General features: G+C 39.8%; 2 protein-coding genes across 5 annotated transcripts in view; one reads left to right on the forward strand and one right to left on the reverse strand.

Annotated features, from left to right (window-relative positions):
- Positions 1-7,637: 7,637 nt before the first annotated feature.
- On the reverse strand, positions 7,638-11,358 carry LOC120056999 (phosphatidylinositol glycan anchor biosynthesis, class P). Of its 4 annotated transcripts, none has more exons than XM_039005337.1 (5): positions 11,041-11,358; positions 9,799-9,886; positions 9,540-9,612; positions 9,211-9,329; positions 7,638-8,077 (listed from the first exon to the last, which is right to left on the reverse strand). In XM_039005337.1, exons 2-5 carry the CDS (start codon positions 9,878-9,880, stop codon positions 7,965-7,967), a joined length of 387 nt encoding a protein of 128 aa, XP_038861265.1. In that variant the 5' UTR covers positions 9,881-9,886; positions 11,041-11,358; the 3' UTR covers positions 7,638-7,964. The 4 variants fall into 4 exon arrangements, with proteins under 4 accessions (XP_038861265.1, XP_038861263.1, XP_038861264.1 ...); XM_039005335.1 differs by lacking the exon at positions 11,041-11,358 and adding an exon at positions 9,984-10,099; XM_039005336.1 differs by lacking the exon at positions 11,041-11,358 and adding an exon at positions 9,974-10,099.
- LOC120056998 (E3 ubiquitin-protein ligase TTC3-like) overlaps positions 10,301-21,133 on the forward strand; it is a 54,829-nt gene continuing 43,996 nt past the window's right edge. The window contains exons 1-8 of the mRNA XM_039005331.1: positions 10,301-10,545; positions 11,035-11,110; positions 11,275-11,317; positions 11,574-11,730; positions 11,834-11,915; positions 12,008-12,061; positions 14,337-14,469; positions 20,325-20,417. Of these exons, the coding sequence (XP_038861259.1) occupies positions 20,377-20,417 (41 nt within the window). The 5' untranslated portion in view covers positions 10,301-10,545; positions 11,035-11,110; positions 11,275-11,317; ... (3 more) ...; positions 14,337-14,469; positions 20,325-20,376. The remainder of the gene's footprint in view (positions 10,546-11,034; positions 11,111-11,274; positions 11,318-11,573; positions 11,731-11,833; positions 11,916-12,007; positions 12,062-14,336; positions 14,470-20,324; positions 20,418-21,133) is intronic.

The raw sequence follows: 21,133 nt of genomic DNA on the forward strand, positions 1-21,133 counted from the left end.
TACAAAAGTATCTATATCCACAGTAAAATTAGTCATATATTGACATAACCGCCATAAAAAAAACATAATACGGTTTGCAAGTGCACATGGGGACAAAGATCATACTTTTTGGTGAAATGTCCTCTGGTCTGATGAAACAAAAATAGAACTATTTGGCCATAATGACCAACGTTATGTTTGGAGGAAAAAGGGGGGTGCTTGCAAGCCGAAGAACACCATCCCAACTGTGAAGCACGGGAGTGGCAGCATCATGTTGTGGGGGTGCTTTGCTGCAGGAGGGACTGGTGAACTTCACAAAATAGATGGCATCATGAAGTAGGAAAATTATGTGGATATATTGAAGCAACATCTCAAGACATCAGTCAGGAAGTTAAAGCTTGGTCGCAAATGGGTCTTCCAAATGAACAATGACCCCAAACATACTTCCAAAGTTTGGGCAAAATGGCTTAAGGACAACAAAGTCAAGGTATTGGAGTGGCCATCACAAAGCCCTGATCTCAATCCTATAGAAAATGTGTGGGCAGAACTGAAAAAGCGTGTGCGAGAAAGGAGGCCTACAAACCTGACTCAGTTACACCAGCTCTGTCAGGAGGAACGGGCCAAAATTCCCCCAACTTATTGTGGAAGGCTACCCAAAACGTTTGACCCAAGTTAAACAATTTAAAGGCAATGCTACAAAATACTAATTGAGTGTATGTAAACTTCTGACCCACTGGGAATGTGATGAAAGAAATAAAAGCTGAAATAAATCATTCTCTCTACTATTATTCTGTCATTTCACATTCTTAAAATAAAGTGGTGATCCTAACTGACCTAAGGCAGGGAATTTTTACTAGGATTAAATGTCAGGAATTGTGAAAAACTGAGTTTAAATGTATTTGGCTAAGGTGTATTTATACTTCCGACTTCAACTGTATATCCGAATTACCTGTATAAATGCCTTTAAAACGGAAACCCTGATACATTTTTAACTTTGTTTCAGAAGTGGTTCTGAAAGGTCATGAAATTGTTTAAAAATCGCCCCATGTTGTACCATTGACATTAGAATGTTGGAAGAAGCTTAGCCATATAATTCCATGTAATGGGGTAGCTATGTTTTTGGATTTTTACTTTGGTGATAGAGGCACCAAATTGCACACACACAGCTAAAACAGGTTTTTAAAAAGATTTGTAGATACAGGGCCATCACAGAATTCACCCATTAACCCCACAGAAGCCTTTTTCCAATATGGCCACCACACAACTCAATTGGGTCTTATTGGACAATTTTGCATGACCATATCTGTGTAAAATATCATTTTAGCATGCCCAGAAATATCTTAAAATGTTCATAGTGACCTAGAATACACAACCACATGAGCTAGGTGTGCCGGATATATAAAGATGTTAAATTATTCACATAACTGTTGTAAGAATGATTTGCAGATTTCTGAAGATGTAATGATTAATAATTGCCATTTTCATCTTCAAACATGTAAAATTGATATCTACATGTGAATAGTCATAGATGTGAGCTGATTAAAATGATCAATGTTATCCTAGTAGCTGTTTTCATTATGAGGACCATAAACCATGCCCTGTTCATTCCATTACAATGTACAGTAGTAAAATCCAATGTTGGGCCTTTTGAGGCCAATTATATTACTTTAATTAATCTAGTAACAGACCAATCTGCTATGGCCCCATAGTAAGAATGCATTTTAATTTAGATGAAATGGTTTTCTGCTCTCATCATCAGGTAAAAACGTGTAGGCCTTCCTATGGAATATTACATTGTAATGTTTGCTGCAAGTTTCTAGTTCTGTTTTATGAAAACAGTTAATAGGATAACATTGAACATCATTTTAATCAGCTCACATCCATGACTATTCACATGCACATGTCCATATTATGTTTGAAGATTAAATATTGCAATTATTTATCATATCTTCAGAAATCAGCAATTTAGATCGCTTTTGGGCACATTCTTACTACAATTATAGTGAATAATGTAACATCTTTATACATCTGGCACACCTGGCTTACGTGGTTGTGTATTCTACATCACTATTAACATTTAAGATATTTTTGGATATACTAGAATTATATTTCATACAGGTATGGTCATGCGAAATTGTCCAATAAGACCCCATTGAGTTGTTTGGCAGCCATATTAGAAAAAAAGGCTTCTGTGGGGTTAATGAGTGAATTCTGTGATGGCCCAGTTATCTACAAATATTTTTTTAACCCTGTTCTAGCTGTGTGTGCCCATATCACAAAAGTTACAATCCCAAAACATAGCTGCCTCATTACAAGGAATAATGTGGGTAAGCTTCCAACATTCTAATGTCAATGGCACAATATGGGAGATTTGAACAATAGTTGTAGCTGGTGCTTTAAAAGTTGGTTATATTATATATAATTTAAAAGGTAATTTCATGACCTTTCAGAACCACTTGTCAAACAAAGTTTAAAATGTACCAGGGTTTCTGTTTTAAAGTCATTTATACAGGTAATTATGATATGTACTCTAGAGATCAACGGTCAAAGTTCTATTGATCTGAGCTTTCCGAAAATGTAACTGATGGATAACTGCCAATGATATATGATTAAAGGGTATATGCGAGCAATAACTTGTTGTATATGGACATTGTTTATCATAGGGTAAAATCCCAATGGGAAAAATTAATGGAATGGAGGGATGAAAGAGTTCATTGTTGCACTGCTATCACATATTTTCCAACTCTGGGGACATACACCTTTAAAGAAATCACTATCATCGGCCCAAGTGAGTCCAACTGCCCAAATCTGGGGGTCTGGCTCATGGATTATTAGAGGTATTTGCTATTCAGCACATTACTCCCATTTGGGAGTAAACTAGTAAGTAACATATTCCTAAATATACAAAGACCACAGTGAGTATCACTAAATTAATATGGGCTGACCAATACTCTTTTTTTTTAAGACAGCAGATATTGCTCCAAAAGGAACATTACCGTGCAACACAAAGGCAAATGGAATCAGCTGGCATGAACCTGTCAACATTTAGGTCTTGGGGTCCTAGAAGGCCTCACTAACCACTAGGACAAGCCAGTACAAGCTCATGCTACAAAGGGAAGAAACAGATCCAATCAACCGTGATAAGCAAAATAGAGGACGAGGAACAGGCATATGTCAAACACTGCAAATCCACTGACTCTTTTAGTACATACATTGAGTTGACAAAACATTAGGAACACCTGCTCATTCCATGGTCTCTTATTGATGTCCTTTGTTAAATCCCTTTCAATCAGTGTAGACAAAGGGGAGGAAACAGGTTAAAGAAGGATTTTTAAGCCTTGAGACAATTGAGACATGGATTGTATATGTTTGCCATTCAGGGGGTGAATGGGCAAGACAAAAGATTTAAGTGCCTTTGCTGGGTTTTTCATGCTCAACAGTTTCCTTTGTGTATCAAGAATGGTCCACCACCCAAAGGACATCCAGCCAACTTGACACAATTGTGGGAAGCATTGGAGTCAACATGGGCCAGCATCCCTGTGGAACACTTTCGAAACCTTGTAGAGTCCATGCCCCGACAAATTGAGGCTGTTCTGAGGGCAAAAGGCGTGCAACAATATTAGGAAGGTGTTCCTAATGTTTTGTACACTCAGTGTACAAAAGAACATCTCTCACATGAATAACAATGAATTTCAATGGCAGAGAAAGAGTATACAAATTAATTTACAATGACCAAGGTTGTGATGATCTTATATGGGATCTTCTAAACATTATGGTCCACCACTGAATATTTCCCTGGAACTCAGAGAGATCAGAAAACAGTTGGAAAACCATTGGAAATAAGTTGGATTGGTCACTCCCTAATCTCTCCTAATGATACTGGATCCAGTGATCAAAGCCTGGGCTAAAGGTGAGACTTGGGGCAAGTTTAGCCCTCAACTGACTGGCCAGCATGGCCTTTCACCCCCCCCCCCCCCCAACACACACACACACTCACAAGGGGGAATGGCAGTGGTCTCTCCATCATCAGGTCCAGCTTGGTTTCCAAGCAAGGCTGAAGGACCTGGTGGCCCTCCAGAGGTTAAATGCTGGCCAGCCATCTGATCCCAACCTCTTGTTTGTTTATGATAGTTTATCTGGGCGGCCTGGCTGAGGTGGCCGGCTGACCTGTCTGGTGGGCTGGCTGGGACAGGCTAGGGCCGAGAGGAGATGATAGGGGGTTGTCAGGCCCCAGTGGGTGGCTTGGTCACTGAGGTGGGCAGCAGACTGATTGAGGAGTCTCAGCGAAATCCTGAAGATGAGGAGATAGTGAGGTGACCATTTCACTTGCAGTCTGATGAGTTCAGAAGGTCATAAACCTACTGTCCTCACCCCAACTGAATGGAGCACATCATAGAAGCACAAGCATAATACTTGATTTAGATCATCCAAAGGTTAATACATTCTAAAATGGAGAAGTCAATGATCTCATATTTATGACTTATCAATAGTCATTGGATTAACATAAGACCAACTCATCTTGTTCCACACAGCACCCCTAATTCTATACATTCCATTACACAACCTTTTCCATCTGCATTTTCATTAGTTAGTCGAGTGGTCCGTGATGATGGATTATCAAAAGATGTTGAAGAGCAGATGTGCAAGCTGCTGTGGTCAGGTCACCTGGCTGCCCAGGGTTCATCTGCAAGTCAAATATTTGTCCTGTCACATGGAGGTGATGGAAAAGGTGCATCTAAAAACCTCAGCAAACTCCAATCGTGAGGAGTGATGCCAGTTATGGCGACAAAACTGCCCTCTCCTTGTCCCGAGCCTTCAAATAAGACAACAGGCTCAATACAGTGGATGGTGGACCATAAAAATCGAATCAAATTTTATTTGTCACATGCGCCAAATACAACAGGTGTAGACCTTACCGTGAAATGCTTACTTACGAGCCCTTAACCAACAATGCAGTTCAAGAAATAGAGTTAAGAAAAGATTTACTAAATAAACTTGAGTAAAAAATAAAAAGTAACAATAATATAACAAGGCTATATACGAGTCAGTGTGCGGGGGGGGGGGGGGGGGGGGGGGGGGGGTACAGGGTACAGGTTAGTTGAGGTAATTTGTACATGTAGGCAGGGGTAAAGTGACTACGCATAGTGTAAAAATAAAGGGGGGGGGTCAATGTAAATAATCAATGGCCACCCGGACTAATTGTTCAGCAGTCTTATTGCTTGGGGGTAGAACCTGTTATGAAGCCTTTTAGACCTAGACTTGGCGCTCCGGTACCGCTTGCTGTGCGGTAGCAGAAAGAACAGTCTATGACTTGGGTGACGGTAGTTTTTAAAAATACGTTGGGCCTTCCTCTAACACCGCATAGTATATAGGTCCTGGATGGCAGGAAGCTTGGCCCCAGTGATGTACTGGGCCGTGTGCCTTACGGTCGGATGCCGAGCAGTTGCCATACCAGACCGTTATGCAACCGGTTAGGATGCTCTCGATGGTGCAGCTGTAGAACTTTTTGGAGGATCTGGGGACCCATGCCAAATCTTTTCAGTCTCCTGAGGGGGAAAAGGTGTTGGACCATGATAGTTTGTTGGTGATGTGGGCACCAAGGAACTTGAAACTCTCGACCCGCTCAACTACAGTACGTGTTCAGCCCTCCTTTTCCTGTAGTCCACGATCAGCTCCTTTGTCTTGATCACGTTGAGGGAGAGGTTGTTGTCCTGGCACCACACTTCCAGGTCTGACCTCCTCCCTATAGGCTGTCTCGTGGTTGTCTGTGATCAGGCCTACCACCGCTGTGTCGTCAGCAAACGTAATGATGGCGTTGGTGTCGTGCTTGGCCACGCAGTCGTGGGTAAACAGGGAGTACAGGAGGGTACTAAGCACACACCCCTGAGGGGCCCCAGTGTTAAGGATCAGCATGGCAGATGTGTTGTCTCTACTCTTACCACCTGGGGGCAGCCCGTCAGGAAGTCCAGGATCCAGTTGCAGAGGGAGGTGTTCAGTCCCAGGGTCCTTAGCTTAGTGATGAGCTTTGTGAGTAGTATGGTGTTGAACGCTGAGCTGTAGTCAATGAACAGCATTCTTACATAGGTGTTATTTTTGTCCAGGTGGGAAAGGGCAGGGTGGAGTGCGATTGAGATTGTGTCATCTGTGGATCTGTTGGGGCGGTATGCGAATTGGAGTGGGTCTAGGGTTTCCGGGATGATGGTGTTGAAGTGAGCCACGACCAGCCTTTCAAAGCACTTCATGGCTACCGACGTGAGTGCTATGGGGCGGTAGTCATTTAGGCAGGTTACCTTCGCTTCCTTGGGCACAGGGACTATGGTGGTCTGCTTGAAACATGTAGGTATTACAGACTTGGTCAGGGAGAGGTTGAAAATGTCAGTGAAGACACTTGCCAGTTGGTCTTCGCATGCTCTGAGTTCACGTCCTGGTAATCCTTCTGGCCCCGTGGCCTTGTGAATGTTGACCTGTTTTGCTCACATCGGCTACGGAGAGCGTGATCACACAGTCGTCCGGAACAGCTAGTGCTCTCATGCATGCTTCAGTTTTGCTTGCCTCAAAGCGAGCATAAAAGACATTTAGCTAGTCTGATAGGCTTGCGACACTGGGCAGCTCACGGCTGGTTTTCCATTTGTAGTATGTAATAGTTTTCAAGCCCTGCCACATCCGACGAGCGTCAGAGCCAGTGTAGTACAAGTCAATCTTAGTTCTGTGTTGACGCTTTGCCTGCTTGATGGTTCGTCTGAGGGTATAGCGGTATTTCTTATAAGCGTCCGGATTAGTATCCAACTCCTTAAAAGCAGCAGCTCTAGTCTTTAGTTCGGTGCGGATGTTACCTGTAATCCGCAGCTTCTGGTTGGGATATGTATGTACGGGTACTGTGGAGACAATGTCTTCAATGCACTTATTGATGAAGCTGGTGACTGAGATGGTATACTCCTCAATACCTTTGGATGAATCCCGGAACATATTCCAGTCTGTGCTAGCAAAACAGTCCTGTAGTGTAGCATCCGCATCATCTGACCACTTCCGAATTGAGCGAGGCACTGGTACGTCCTGCTTTTTTGCTTATAAGCAGGAATCAGGAGGATAGAATTATGGTCAGATTTGCCAAATGGAGGGCAAGCTTTGTATGTGTCTCTGTGTGTGGAGTAAAGGTGGTCTAGAGTTTTTTCTCGCTCTGATTGCACGTGACATGCGGGTAGAAATTAGGTACAACGGATTTAAGTTTGCATGCATTAAAGTCCCCGGGCACTAGGAGCACCGCTTCTAGATGAGCATTTTCTTGTTTGCTTATGGACTTATACAGCTCGTTGAGTGCGGTCCTAGACCCAGCATCGGTTTGTGGTGGTAAATAGACGGCTATGAATAATATAGATGAATACTCTCTTGGTAGGTAGTTGGTCTACAGTTTATCATGAGGTACTCTACCTCAGGCGAGCAATACCTTATATCATGTAGGTATGTTTTAAGACTAATACCATTGATCAACAGCATATCCACAGCCTGGAGTCCTATATAAGTTAAACCAAAAAACACAAATATAATAATTAAGATCAGTTCACATGGTTTTAAGACGAGAAGATAATGAACATATTAACATGAAAATGTGTGTGAAGTTTGTGATAAATGTTACAAAATTGCAGCCAAGAACTTTCTACGGAACGCTCGAGGAGCTTCTGAGATTTATTTTTCAGACGACTTGTGAATCCAGACCAAAAAATCATTTATACCACAAAATGAAAATTCCAATTAAAAAAAAGGAAATAATTTTAAAGACATTTACAATAGGGGAAAAACAACTGTAGCTCTTGACAAATACTAAATAAAGATCATATGAGAAAACACTTTTCCATCAAGCAATTATCTCTGCAGTGCATATAAAACACTGCATCAATCAGCTATTTGTTAATTTTCTTAGTCAGCATCCTCACTGAGGTAATGCAATACTTCCTGGTCCCGTATTCACTTTGGGACAATTCTGGTTGTCATTGAGGTGATAAATAAAAAATTCTGTTCACTTCACTGATGGAAACATCCTTTAATCTGGGTATGGCCCTCTTCTGGCAGTCATCTATCCGCTGACCTCTGGCATAGACATCTGTTCAAGACAATAAGGTAGGCTATAGGTTACAGTGAAGGTTACTAGACTAAGAGAAACAGATATTAGAAAACCTAATAGAAAACAAATCCATGGTACAAAATCTTTTAGCGCTAAAAACTTCAGGTAGTAAATACTGTCATCTGTTAGTCTAATTGTCTTGTGATATACAATTTTGGAGTTGAGTTTTGTTAGGATTTATGTTTATGCACTATAGGCTGTTAGCATATTGGTTGAAGGTGAATGATGTTTTGTTGCACACACACACACACAATATAGAGGGGTGTGTGTGTAGGTGGGTAAGGATTGACCACCACAGGCCATAAAAGCTGTGGACAGTCTGGAGAGGGGAGGGGTGCATCTCTCTGGACCAACCAGGATGGTGAAGAGACTGGACAATACCATATTAGGAATTGTTTGAGGGAATAATCGAGGGGGACACAGGATGGAGCTGCTCTACCCAACAACCAGATGTAGAGAAGGAAAACGCCAAGGGGCTTGGACAAGTTTGGGGGCCCACAAAGGAGGAGCAAGAGTATGAACCATGCTAAACCTCTACTATGATAGGCCAACTGGACAAGTTGAGAATAAACTTGTCATAGTATAAAACTACTATTTTGAGTACATTCCACAGTTCTCTGATCTACCCTGCGCGGAGATCCAGTGAACCCGTATATACGAAAATTGCATTTACCATTTATCGTTTGAGTTTAATTAAAATACTTAAAATATATTCGGTGACTATGAATCACATTTTGTCCTGATGCCAGATTTGAACTGACGCAAATCTCTTTCAGTTTCCTTTCTCGGCCATGACTCACTACAAAATGTTTTTATTTTCATCTCAAATGGGACTTCTTGGTTTAAAACAAGGACAAAGATAGGAATTCACAACAATAGAGTGATTGTAGAACTTTCCAGATATCTGGAGGAACCAGTTGAACCTGATCACTGAATTAAGTAACCATGAAAGTCAAGGGAAAATATTTACGGGACTCACACAGGTCTGGTATACTGAAATCTTACAATGCAGATTATCATGAATTATACTTTCAGATCAGACATACAGTAATTCCAACTGACTGTATGGACATTGTGTCCATACAGTCAGTCTCCAGCTGCCTTATGCTTACCTGTTATGTTGTCCACTGAGCTGAGTGGAGCAGTGTTAATCATGTTCACCCCAAACAACATGACTATACAGACTACTACTGCAGCCAGCAGATAGATTGGCACAGCAACAGCCCAATACCTACAGAGACAGCAGATGGGATATAAAAAATAAACTCACTCAGGACCATCATGGGTAATATACAAAATACAGGTATCAAGGAAAAAGACTAGCAGATTGTCAATAAGTTCAGTTATGTAGCTCTACCTGATATAATGATGTATTATTTTTCTATATGGATTATTAGGTAAATCATAAACATGTTCAGTGGTCTCATTTCGATTGACTTACTTTTGAGGCCAGTAAGTAAGCCCTATTGAATGAAGCCATTCATCTGGTACATAGGCCCACACCAAATACAAAACTGCAGAAGGAGCAGAAATGGGTCAAAAACATAAAGTACATAAAACAATTCTGATTGACATTACATTTGAGAGCACATTTGGCATTTTCACATAGCCTACAGATAATCATATGGCATTGAATCCCCAACTTCAACAGTCATTGCCTTAAACAGACTAAACACAAAGGACATATGACTGGGACTTACAGAAGCCAAATTGTGAGCCAAGGAACAGAACAAAGCCGTAGATGGCTCTTTCTGGCAGGGGGGAGGGAGAATTTTCCACCATGACAATCTGAATCCACATAGAAAAGAGAGATGAGATAGAGGTAAATATAACACAGCTGAATTGATTGGTTGTAACAGGCTAATGTATGATTACATATATTCACCACAACATCAGCATGCTTCGTTCGAAGATACAGAGACGTGACGCTTTTTCTTAGGGCTAGGAAGGGAATCTTCTAACCATCTTTATTATTTTGTTTCGCTACATTCCGGAAGTGGATGTTGGTAACTTTGTCATGTGACTTTATCATGTGAACGTAAGCGAGGAGGAATGCTTCCACTAGCTATATCGTAAAAATTCATTAAAACAAAAATGTGGTTTTAATTTAAGGTTAGGCATAAGCTTATCAATGTGGATAAGGTTAGGTTTAAAATAACATTTTTTAAGAAGATACATTGTAGAAATAAACGGGGTTTATGACTGCTTATTTATGTATGTGTGATGTGGTTAGGAAACTAGCAACGGATTAGAAATGCAAGCAACGCCTCCCCTAATGAACATGTTGCCTGCCATAAAACAGACTTACAAATAATTTCAGAAAGTGAACAAGAAAGGCAAGTTTTGTGCACTGGCCGTTATTTTTTTTTGTAGCTAGTGTACTTAATGGTCGTGGTGTCGAGATAAAGTAGCTGAATGTTGTCTCGCGGCAAAGCGAGGAAAGAACGGTGCGTAGTTGCTAGTAAGCGAGCCAACAAAACTAAATTAGCTAGCTAACAAACGTTTGTTTCAAGGTGAGGTTCGATGCTCCGGGCAATCTGATGCCCCCCCCCCTGTAGTTAGACAATGGTTCACTAGTTGGATGTATATATCCTGTCTATCATCTAGCTAACGTTATAGTTAGTTAGCTACTGGTAGGAAGCACAGTACCAGATAACGTTAGCTAACTAACCCAGTTTGTTGTAATGTTAGCACTTAGCTAGACAAGTTATTTAGAGGCGGAACTGTCACTTTTAGCTAACGTTAGTTAGCTCGTTTTAGCAGTCAATTAACCTGTGGTACGTTATCTTGGTAACGTTACATGTTCATTGAGTAATAGCTAGCTAACTTGGCTAGTTGGCTTGTCGATATAACTAACTAGCGAACGTTAACTTATGCAATGTTAGTTAGCTACTGTGTATTGTCACGACTCCATGATGACATGATTCTTGTTTCAGACTTACCAAAATGTCAGATTCAGACTCTGGTCCAGAGTTTGTGGACTACGACGATATCAGACACGGGGCGAAATTTGTAAGTAAAAAGGATGATTGTTGACGTGTCATTAAATATGAATGTAAGACCGAAGGGAATACTTATAAGATATATTTTGAAAATGGACTCTACTAGTGTTATCATGTAACGTTTGCAATACGTCATTAGACATTACATTATTAACTAAACTTTTCTTCCTCTAGACCTATGTCAAAGACAGTCCCTTTGTAGCCTTACAACCTCCAGGTAAGAAGTAGCTAGAACACTAGTTGCTTACACGCATCTAGTACTGACACAAACACTAGCTAGTTGCTTGCTCATAGTACTGACACTCACTGTGGTGGTTGGGAATATGTATTGGGGCTGGACAGATGTGACCCAGATCCTCCACTGTTGGAGACTACAAACATATCCATTCAGTGGGGGTGGCGATTGAGGATCAAATGGGATTGGGGGGGAAACTATGTTCATCTGTATAACTCAAATTCTGTTTTTGGGGCAGATGATAAATATGAGCGATGGAATAAAATCCCTGTCAGTTTGAAAAAGAAAGCGGCACAGTTGATGCATGTATCTGCCTTTTGGTATCACATTCTGCTTTGTCGAGAGAATCACAACACCACACGCTGGGCTGTGCAAGTGGGCTTCCTAGATTCAAAGTAAGAATTCGTTTGAGAGTAATTTAACTCCCTGCGACACATTCTTTATTCCTTAGTACAGTGTGTTAAGACTCAAGTTCTCATTTCACCTTTCCTTCTCTAGTGTCAGCAATGACTTGAGTCTGAAGAGACTGCACAGGATTGAAATATTGGAAGCTATCCTCAGAGCGATGGAAAAAGGATGTGTAAGTTCCTTGTTACAATGAAAATGGCACCATACAGGAATTGCAGTGTTGAATCTGAGAAGACTCATGCTGTCATTTGTTTTCTCTTCCAGTTATTAGAAGATCAGACAAGGCATATGATCTGGATAAGCAATACGTTTAACTTGGTAAGTGGAATTCATGCCTTTGCCCCCCCCCCCCCCCCCCCCCCCAAAAAAAGCAAATATGATGCATAATCACTGCTTCCACTTGCTCATATCTTACTCCCATTTTTAGAGCAACATGGTTTCTTGCCCCTCTATTTTCTATTAAGGAAGTATCCACGCAGCAAGGTAATTATTCATAAGAATACAATACTGTTCTCTTCATGCCTGGGAAATGGGGCACAATACTCCTTAGTGTTTGTGGAAGCCATAGGGTAGTGTGCCCATCTTCATTGGTTAAGAACTCCTCAGGAATCTATTTACACCCTGCTGACCTGGTACATACCCAGGAGAAGAGGAAACCGGAATGTCCTGTTTGGTGGTAAATTTGAATCGCTGCTTTCATTGGAGTCATTCATCAACCTGATTTGTCACATGGAATATCAAGCAACCTGATGTGCATGAATTTCCCATTATCACCCATTGCCGATTGGTGTGTTGTCTCTAGCGCTGGGCGATATGGCCAAAATATAATAATGCCATCGTTCTGAAAAATATTGTGATATTTAACATTTCTTAAACTTCTTATGGCTGAAGGGGCAGTATTGAGTAGCTTGGATGAAAGGTGCCCATATCAAACGGCCTGCTCCTCAGTCATAGTTCCTAATATTTGCATATTATTATTAGTATTGGATAGAATACACTCTGAAGTTTCTAAAACTGTTTGAATTATGTCTGTGAGATTTACAGAACTCATATTGGCAGGCAAAATCCTGAGTTGAAATCAAAACAGGAAGTCAGAAATCTGAGCCTGTGTGTATTCACCAGAGTCCCTAAAGAAATCCACTTGAGCTATTAATGATGTTGCACTACCTAGGGGTTCCACTAGATGTCAACCATCAATAGAAATTTCAATGAGACTTGTATGATGTTGTGGGAGAGAATGAGAGCAGAATCAGTCAGGTGTCCATCAAGCAGCCATTTCCTGATCATGCTTTTTCTTCATGTAAGCCACTGACGTTCCATTGCTCACGCAGACAAGAACGAATACTCCGGTTGGAACTTTATTGAAGCTATATGTTTAAAAACATCCTAATGATTGATTCAGTACTTAGTTTGAAATGTTTCTTTGACCGGTAATATCACATTTTGAAGATTTTGCCCGATATAACGCTGACCAGAATTAGCGTTTGGATATGTAAACCAGACGCGCTAACAAAAGAAGGTATTTGGACATAAATAACGGATTTTTTCGAACAAAACAAACATTTATTGTGGACCTGTGATTCCTGGTGTGCTTTCTGATGTAGATCATCAAAGGTAATGGAATATTTATCATGTATTTTTGTGTTTATGGTGACGCCATCTTTGCAGCTGTGGTATGCTATTTTTGAGCGCCGTCTCAGATTATAGTGTGCATTTCTTTTTCCGTAAAGTTTTTGAAATCTGACATAGCGGTTGCATTAAGGAGAGGTATATCTATAATTCAATGTGTATAACTTGTATTATCATCTATATTTATGATGAGTATTTCAGTTGAAACGATGGGCTATGCAAAGTCACTTGATGTTTTTGCATTTAGTGAATCTTGTCGCCTCAATGTAAACTCAGATTTTTTTATATAAATATGAATTTAATCAAACAAAACATGCATCTATTGTGTAACATGAAGTCCTATGAGTGTCATCTGATGAAAATAATCGAAGGTTAGTGATTAATTTTATCTCTATTCTGGTTTTTGTGAAGCTATCTTTAGCTGGAAAAAATGGCTGTGATTATTGTGGTTTTGTGGTGACCTAACATAATCGTTTGTAGTGCTTTCGCTGAAAAGCCTATTTGAAATCGGACACTTTGGTGGGATTAACAACAAGATTACCTTTAAAATGCTATAAGACACATGAATGTCTGAGGAATTTTAATTATGAGATTTCTGTCGTTTTGAATTTGACGCCCTGCACTTGGACTGGCTGTTGTCATATCGGTCCTGTTACCGGGACTGCAGCCATAAGAAGTAGTAAAAGTTGACCTTAACATGGCATCAAATTAATAGTAAGTGGTTTTAATGGGCTTTCTTCACTCTGATTTTGTTTTGACCAAACCGACAAAGTTCTTATTTGTAGAACTTTTCATATTTAACACTATCAAAATACCTTTTATAGTGGATATTGTAGAATTTCATACCGGTATGTGGATCCATACCGGTATACCATAGAATACAATATATCGCCCAGCCCTAATTGTCTTATGACAATGGTAAGGACTAAATCAATGTTTTGTTGATTGGTAACTCTCTGGTTAGCATGTGCTGGAGGTCCTGGATGATACGATATGCTGGCTGGAGCAGACAGGAGAGCCCCGCATCAAGCAGCAGGTTCAGGAGCTGGGCCCCAGAGGGAACTGCTTTGCTGCTCTTCAACTCATCTTCGCTGAGTGTAAGAACCACTGAGTCAGGCAGTGTCCTCCATTGCTGATCATATGCTGATCTGATGATGTACTGTGACTGTTTGAGCATCAGACCAATGTGTTTTTATAGCCTTCTCTCACACTATTAACCCATTGATGCCCAGGCAGGGTTTAGTGGTAGGTAGCTTAGAGGGTTGAAAAGTACAACATGGTAGGTAGTAGAGGTTGACCGATTATGATTTTTCAATGCCGATACCGATTATTGGAGGACAAAAAAAGCCGATACCAATTAATCGGACGATTTATAAAAAAAATAATATATATATATATATCATATACACACACACATTTTTGTAATAATGACAATCTGGCCCACGGGTGACTTAAAAAAAAAAAGTTATACATTTTTTTAGAGAAACAAACTCAATATACTTTAAAATGACTCAAATCAAAACTTTGTACATGTGATGTTGGATCTACAGTGCCTATAGAAAATCGACACACCCTTTAACTATTTTCACATTTTGCTGCCTTAATTTCGTCCCTTTTTAGATTTAATTGTATGTTTTTCCTACAGATCTACATGAACTACTCCACATTTTCAAAGTGAAAAAGTTTTATAAATAAAATGTTTTCATAATTGTCTCGCTGAAAAATTAAACTATCCCACGGTTAGATTTTCAGAATACTGAGGTGGGTTTTCCTGTATCATTTTACCTGGGCTTAGCTTCTTTCATATTTATTTTGATCCTGAAACTCCCCAGTCCCTGCCCATAACATGTTGCTGCCACAATACTTGAAAGTAGAGTTCCACTGTTGGATTGGATTTGATCCAACCCTGTAGTTTTTAATTTAGGCCAAAAAGTTTGTATTTGCTGTGTTGTCTTGCAGTATTACTTAAAACCTCTACTGCTTCTCTCTCCCGGATCCGGGATCCTCCTCATCAAAAAAGCTGACTAGCATAGCCTAGCCTAGCGCCACAGGGATATCATATAATATAATTTCAAGAAATCACAAGTCCAATACAGCAAATGAAAGATAAACATCTTGTGAATCCAGCCATCATTTCCGATTTTTAAAATGTTTTACAGCGAAAACACTATATATTTATATTAGCTCACCACAATAGCCAAACACACAACGCCATGTTTTCACCGCCAACATAGCTTTCACAAAACCCACAAATAGAGATAAAATTAATCACTAACCTTTGAACAACTTCATCAGATGACAGTCTTATAACATCATGTTATACAATACATTTATGTTTTGTTCGAAATGTGCATATTTAGAGGTACAAATCGTGGTTTTACATTGTGAATACGTAGCCATAATGCACCAAATTGTCCGGAGAAATTTTGGACAGTCACGTAATCTAACCAAAAAACTCATCATAAACTTTACTAAAAAATACATGTTGTACAGCAAATGAAAGATACACTGGTTCTTAATGCAACCGCTGTGTTAGATTTAAAAAAATAACTTTAGTACAACGTACAGCATGCAATATTGTGAGACAGCGCCCAACAATTCTCCGCCTTGTTGGAGCCAACATAAACCACAAAAATACGAAATAACATAAATATTCTCTTACCTTTGATCTTCCATCAGAATGTTGTGCAAGGAGTCCTAGTTCCAGAATAAATCGTTGTTTTGTTTTAGAATGTCCATTTCTTCTGTCGAATTAGCAACTTTGGCTAGCCATGTGGAGGGCACATGTCCAAGAACTCTTAGCGCATGGAACGAAAAATTCCAAAAGTCCCAATAAACGTCGAATAAACTGGTCAAACTCGGTTCAAAATCCAACTATATGATGTTTTTCTCATATGTATCCAATAAAATCCGAGCCGGGGCATTTCGTCGTGTATACCTAACGCATTTCAGAAGACAATGTGGGGTTCCCGGGTGGCGCAGTGGTCTAGGGCACTGCATCGCAGTGCTAGCTGCGCCACCAGAGTCTCTGGGTTCACGCCCAGGCTCTGTCGCAGCCGGCCGCAACCGGGAGGTCCGTGGGGCGACGCACAATTGGCATAGCGTCGTCCGGGTTAGGGAGGGTTTGGCCGCTAGGGATATCCTTGTCTCAGTATGTAAATGTAATAAAATGTATGCACTCTACTGTAAGTCGCTCTGGATAAGAGCGTCTGCTAAATGACTAAAATGTCAAATGTAAAAATGTGCGCAGTTGAATACTGCCAATAGAGCGGACCTGTCACTCCAAAAGCTCTCATTCGGTCTCACATCAAGCAAGACACCCCATTCAACCTTCTACTGCCTGTTGACATCTAGTGGAAGGCGTATGAAGTGCATACAGATAAGCCAGTTGAATAGGCAGGCCCTGACACAGAGCCCCATTTTCAGAATTTTCACTTCCTGTTTGGAAGTTTGCTGCCAAATGAGTTCTGTTTTACTCACAGATATAATTCAAACAGTTTTAGAAACTTCAGTGTTTTCTATCCAATAGTAATAATAATATGCATATTGTATGATCTAGAACAGAGTACGAGGCCGTTTAATTTGGGCACGATTTTTTCCCAAAGTGAAAATAGCGCCCCCTATTAACTTTTTATGGCTGCAGGGGCAGTATTGAGTAGCTCTGATAAAAGGTGCCCATTTCAAACGGCCTCGTACTCAATTCTTGCTCGTACAATATGCATATTATTATTACTATTGGATAGAAAACACTCTCTCTAGTTTCTAAAACCGTTTGAATTATATCTGTGAGTCAAACAGAACTCATTTGGCACAAACTTCCTGACCAGGAAGTGGAAAGTCTGAAATCGAGGCTCTGTTCTACTTCCTGCCTATAAATGGGCATGATACGTATTAGTATACATGCACTTCATAGACCTTCCCCTGGATGTCAAGAGGCGGTGAGAGAAGAAATTGAGTGTTTATCTTGGTCTGAAGTGGAATACAAGCTCTTTGTATGACGTGTCCCCCATTTCCGGTTTTCTGGAGAGCGCGAGGAAGTACCTGGATTTGCCTTCTGTTTAGCTGCCGTTATAGGCGACTACTATCTCCGGCTTTGATTTTATTTGATACATGTGACCATATCATCGTAAAGTATGTTTTTTCAATATAGTTTAATCAGATTATTGAAAATTTTTCAGGAGTTTTTTGCCGTGTTCCGTTCTCTGACTTTGTTGACGATGGAGAGATTCGTGCCACTTGGCTAGTGTGCTTGCTAAATCGAGAGGGAAAGTGGCCGTTCTAAATCCAAACAACGATTGTTCCCGACAAAGGACCCCTTGTCCAACATTCTGATGAAAGATCAGCAAAAGTAAGAAACATTTTATGATGCTATTTCATATATCTGTCGTACATGTGAATTAGTCGTCGGCGCCCAACTTTTGGGTACTCTAGCTATACCGAAGCTGGATGTCGTAATGAAGTTATTTTTTAGAATTCTAACACTGCGATTTCATTAAGAACTAATGGATCTATCATTTCCTATACAACATGTATTTTTTAGTTATGTTTATGAATAGCTATTTGGTCAGAATATGTGTGTCAGAAAAAGTGTCAGAAAAATATCCGGACGTTGTGGGAAATAGTAGCTACGTTAGCACATTGTATAACCACTGATTTCAGCTCTAAATATGCAGATTTTCGAACAAAACATAAGTGTATGTATAACCTGATGTTATAGGACTGTCATCTGATGAAGAATATCAAGGTTAGTCAAAAATTATATATCTTTTACTGGTTTGTCACGATCGCTAACTTCTACTGCTGGGGAAGGGCTTGTGTTTCTGGCTATTGTGGTAAGCTAATATAACGCTATATTGTGTTTTCGCTGTAAAACACTTAATAAATCGGAAATATTGGCTGGAATCACAAGATGCCTGTCTTTCATTTGCTGTACACTATGTATTTTTCAGAAATGTTTTATGATGAGTAATTAGGTATTTGACGTTGGTGTCTGTAATTATTCTGTCTGCTTTCGGTGCAATTTCTGATTGTAGCTGCAATGTAAACTATGATTTATACCTGAAATATGCACATTTTTCGAACAAAACATAGATTTATTGAATAACATGTTATAAGACTGTCATCTGATGAAGTTGTTTGTTGGTTAGTTTGGTTGGCTCTTGGTTAGTTAGGTTGGCTTTGTGCATGCTACCTGTGCTGTGAAAAATGTCTGTCCTTTTTTGTATTTGGTGGTGAGCTAACATAAATATACGTGCTGTTTTCGCTGTAAAACATTTTAAAAATCGGACATGTTGGCTGGATTCACAAGATGTGTACCTTTTCATATGCTGTATTGGACTTGTTAATGTGTGAAAGTTAAATATTTAAAAAAATATATATTTTGAATTTCGCGCCCTGCACTTGAGCTGGCTGTTGACATATTGTGGGCGGCCTCGGGCTTGCAGCCATAAGAAGTTAAGAAGTTTTAACAGCCTTGTTGCGAACAGAATGTTTGAGTGGATTTTTTTTAACACTGTTTCTTTTCACTTTGTCATCAAGGCCAGTAATATGGAGTGAATACAGTGTTGTTGATCCGTTTGTATTTTCAAGTATTGTGGTGGCAGCGTCATGTTATGGGTATGCTTGTCACCGGCAGGGACTGTGGTGATTTTTGGGATGAAAATAAATATGAAAAGAGCAAAGACCAGGTAAAAAGGGGGGTATAAACTTATCCAATTATGGTATTTCAGTTTTAAAAAATGTAAAGTGAAAGTATTTTTTTTTTTTTTTTTTTTTGTGTTTAGGTCTATGGGAAAATAATCTAATGTAATCCCTTTTAGATTTAATTTTAAGGCTGTAAAAAGTCAAGGGGTGTAGACTTTCTATAGGCACTCATTCATAATTTTAGATTTTTTTGACTGTGTCCAGCTTGCTAATAATCAGCTAAATGAAAGCTAACCTCTTTGATGTTAAGTCCCCAATATAGTGAACTTTGAGCAGTTCTGGACTGGTTCAGACTGACATTTTGGTGTACAAAGCGCTCCGTGAATGTTATAGGGTCCAGTGCCTTATAGTGCAAGAAAGCCCCATCTGTCCGCTCTTCGCTGCCACTCTGTTTGCGGAGCTGACCTTGAAGTGTCAGGTTTCCCACCCAACGTTTGCGTAGGGAGTGATGTCACATTTTCTGGCCTATCCAGGAAAAGAATCGATTTGCTCCCTCTGAGCCGGCGGAGCCCAGCCTGGGAGACGGCATATGAAAGGGGACAGTCTAGCGACTCCCAACAGTTGTGGTTTCATCGCTGTGATGTTCTCAGCTGGGGACGAAATGAATTTGTGCGTAAAGCTGAAGTAACCAATCTGCAGCACGTATAATGGTGTCTCTGCGTCGCTCAGAGGAGGCTTGGCAGAAAATGCTCTTGTCAGTTTATATGAAATGGGGGCTGAAATTGTCACTAAATATGATCATAAAGGCAATATAGTAAGTCGTTTATCATTTGGTTGTTGCTATATTTAGAAAGCATTTGTCATATTCCACTTTTGAATATATTTAAATATATATTTAAATATTTTCATAATATTTTTAGTATGTACTTGAGTTTGTCCTCAAGTGAGTAAACCTCAGCAATTGTGTAACTATTTTCACCAGAAAGGTGAGGTCCAGTCCTTTCCAGAACTATGCAGATTTACTAATTATTGTTTATGGCCATCTCCATTTAGGGGGAAATCTGTTTTGCATGATCATTCAGTCAGGGGGCATCAAATTCCGAAATTGATGGGCGAGAAAATGTTAACAATTTTCAGTACGGCCCTCCCTCCAGACCGCACTGAAGACCGACTGCGGCCCCCGGGGCAAAATTAGTTTGACACCCCTGATTTACACAAACCCTCCCCTGGATTTACCTTACATTTATTTAAGTTATGTTTTCTATTTCAATTTATTTTTTTAAGGTACTTTTTTTCCTTATTTCCTCAGAAAAGTGAAGAGATGAAGGCTAAAGGAAATTATCAGTTTCAGAAAAAGAAGTATGATGCAGCAGTCAAGTATTACTCAAAAGCCATCAAATCAGTAAGTGCTATTTTTGTTTTAAAGGCCAAGTGCAATCAAATGTGATTGTCCTGTTTTTAAATATTTTTTTATATATATATTTTTTTTTTTTCACGCTGAGGTTGGAATAATATTGTGAAAATTATGATTCCCTTTTAGTGTAATAGCTGTTGGAAAAGACCGTCTGAAATTTCATTCTGTTTGGGTGGGATTTAGTTTTGATCAGCCTGGTGACATCAACAGGCTTGCTAAGAGGCTATTATAGTTTGTTTTAAATTAAAATGGTCAATCACAGTAAGGTACTTAATTGTTACCCAGAAATGATTTGATATTGAGATAAAAATGGCTGCATTTGACCTTTTTTAACATAGTGCCTTTAGAAAGTTCACACCCCTTGACTTTTTCCACATTTTGTTACAAAATGGGATTAAAATGGATTTGTGTAGATTGTTGACAAAAAAAAGTAAAACGCCATCTTGATTTGGATAAGTGTTCAACCCCCTGAGTCAATACATGTTAGAATCACCTTTAACAGCGACTACAGCTGTGAGTCTTTCTGTGTAATTCTAAGCGCTTTGCACACCTGTATTGTACAATGTTTGCCCATTTTTCTTTAAAAATTCTTCAAGCACTGAAGTTGTTGATCATTACTAGAGAGCCAATTTCAAATTTTGCCGTAGATTTTAAGTCAAAACTGTGACTGGGCCACTCAGGAACAATTTTAAATGTAGTCTCGG

Source organism: Salvelinus namaycush, chromosome 12, assembly GCF_016432855.1.
Source record: "Salvelinus namaycush isolate Seneca chromosome 12, SaNama_1.0, whole genome shotgun sequence".
Taxonomy (NCBI): domain Eukaryota; kingdom Metazoa; phylum Chordata; class Actinopteri; order Salmoniformes; family Salmonidae; genus Salvelinus; species Salvelinus namaycush.

Excerpts from the sequence above, each read along its gene's own strand:
- LOC120056999 (XM_039005333.1), bottom strand. Across the intron at positions 9,613-9,798 it reads TGGCTCACAATTTGGCTTCT|TTTTGTATTTGGTGTGGGCC; the intron begins GTAAGTCCCAGT and ends CTCCTTCTGCAG. Across the intron at positions 8,078-9,210 it reads CTCAGTGGACAACATAACAG|ATGTCTATGCCAGAGGTCAG; the intron begins GTAAGCATAAGG and ends TGTCTTGAACAG.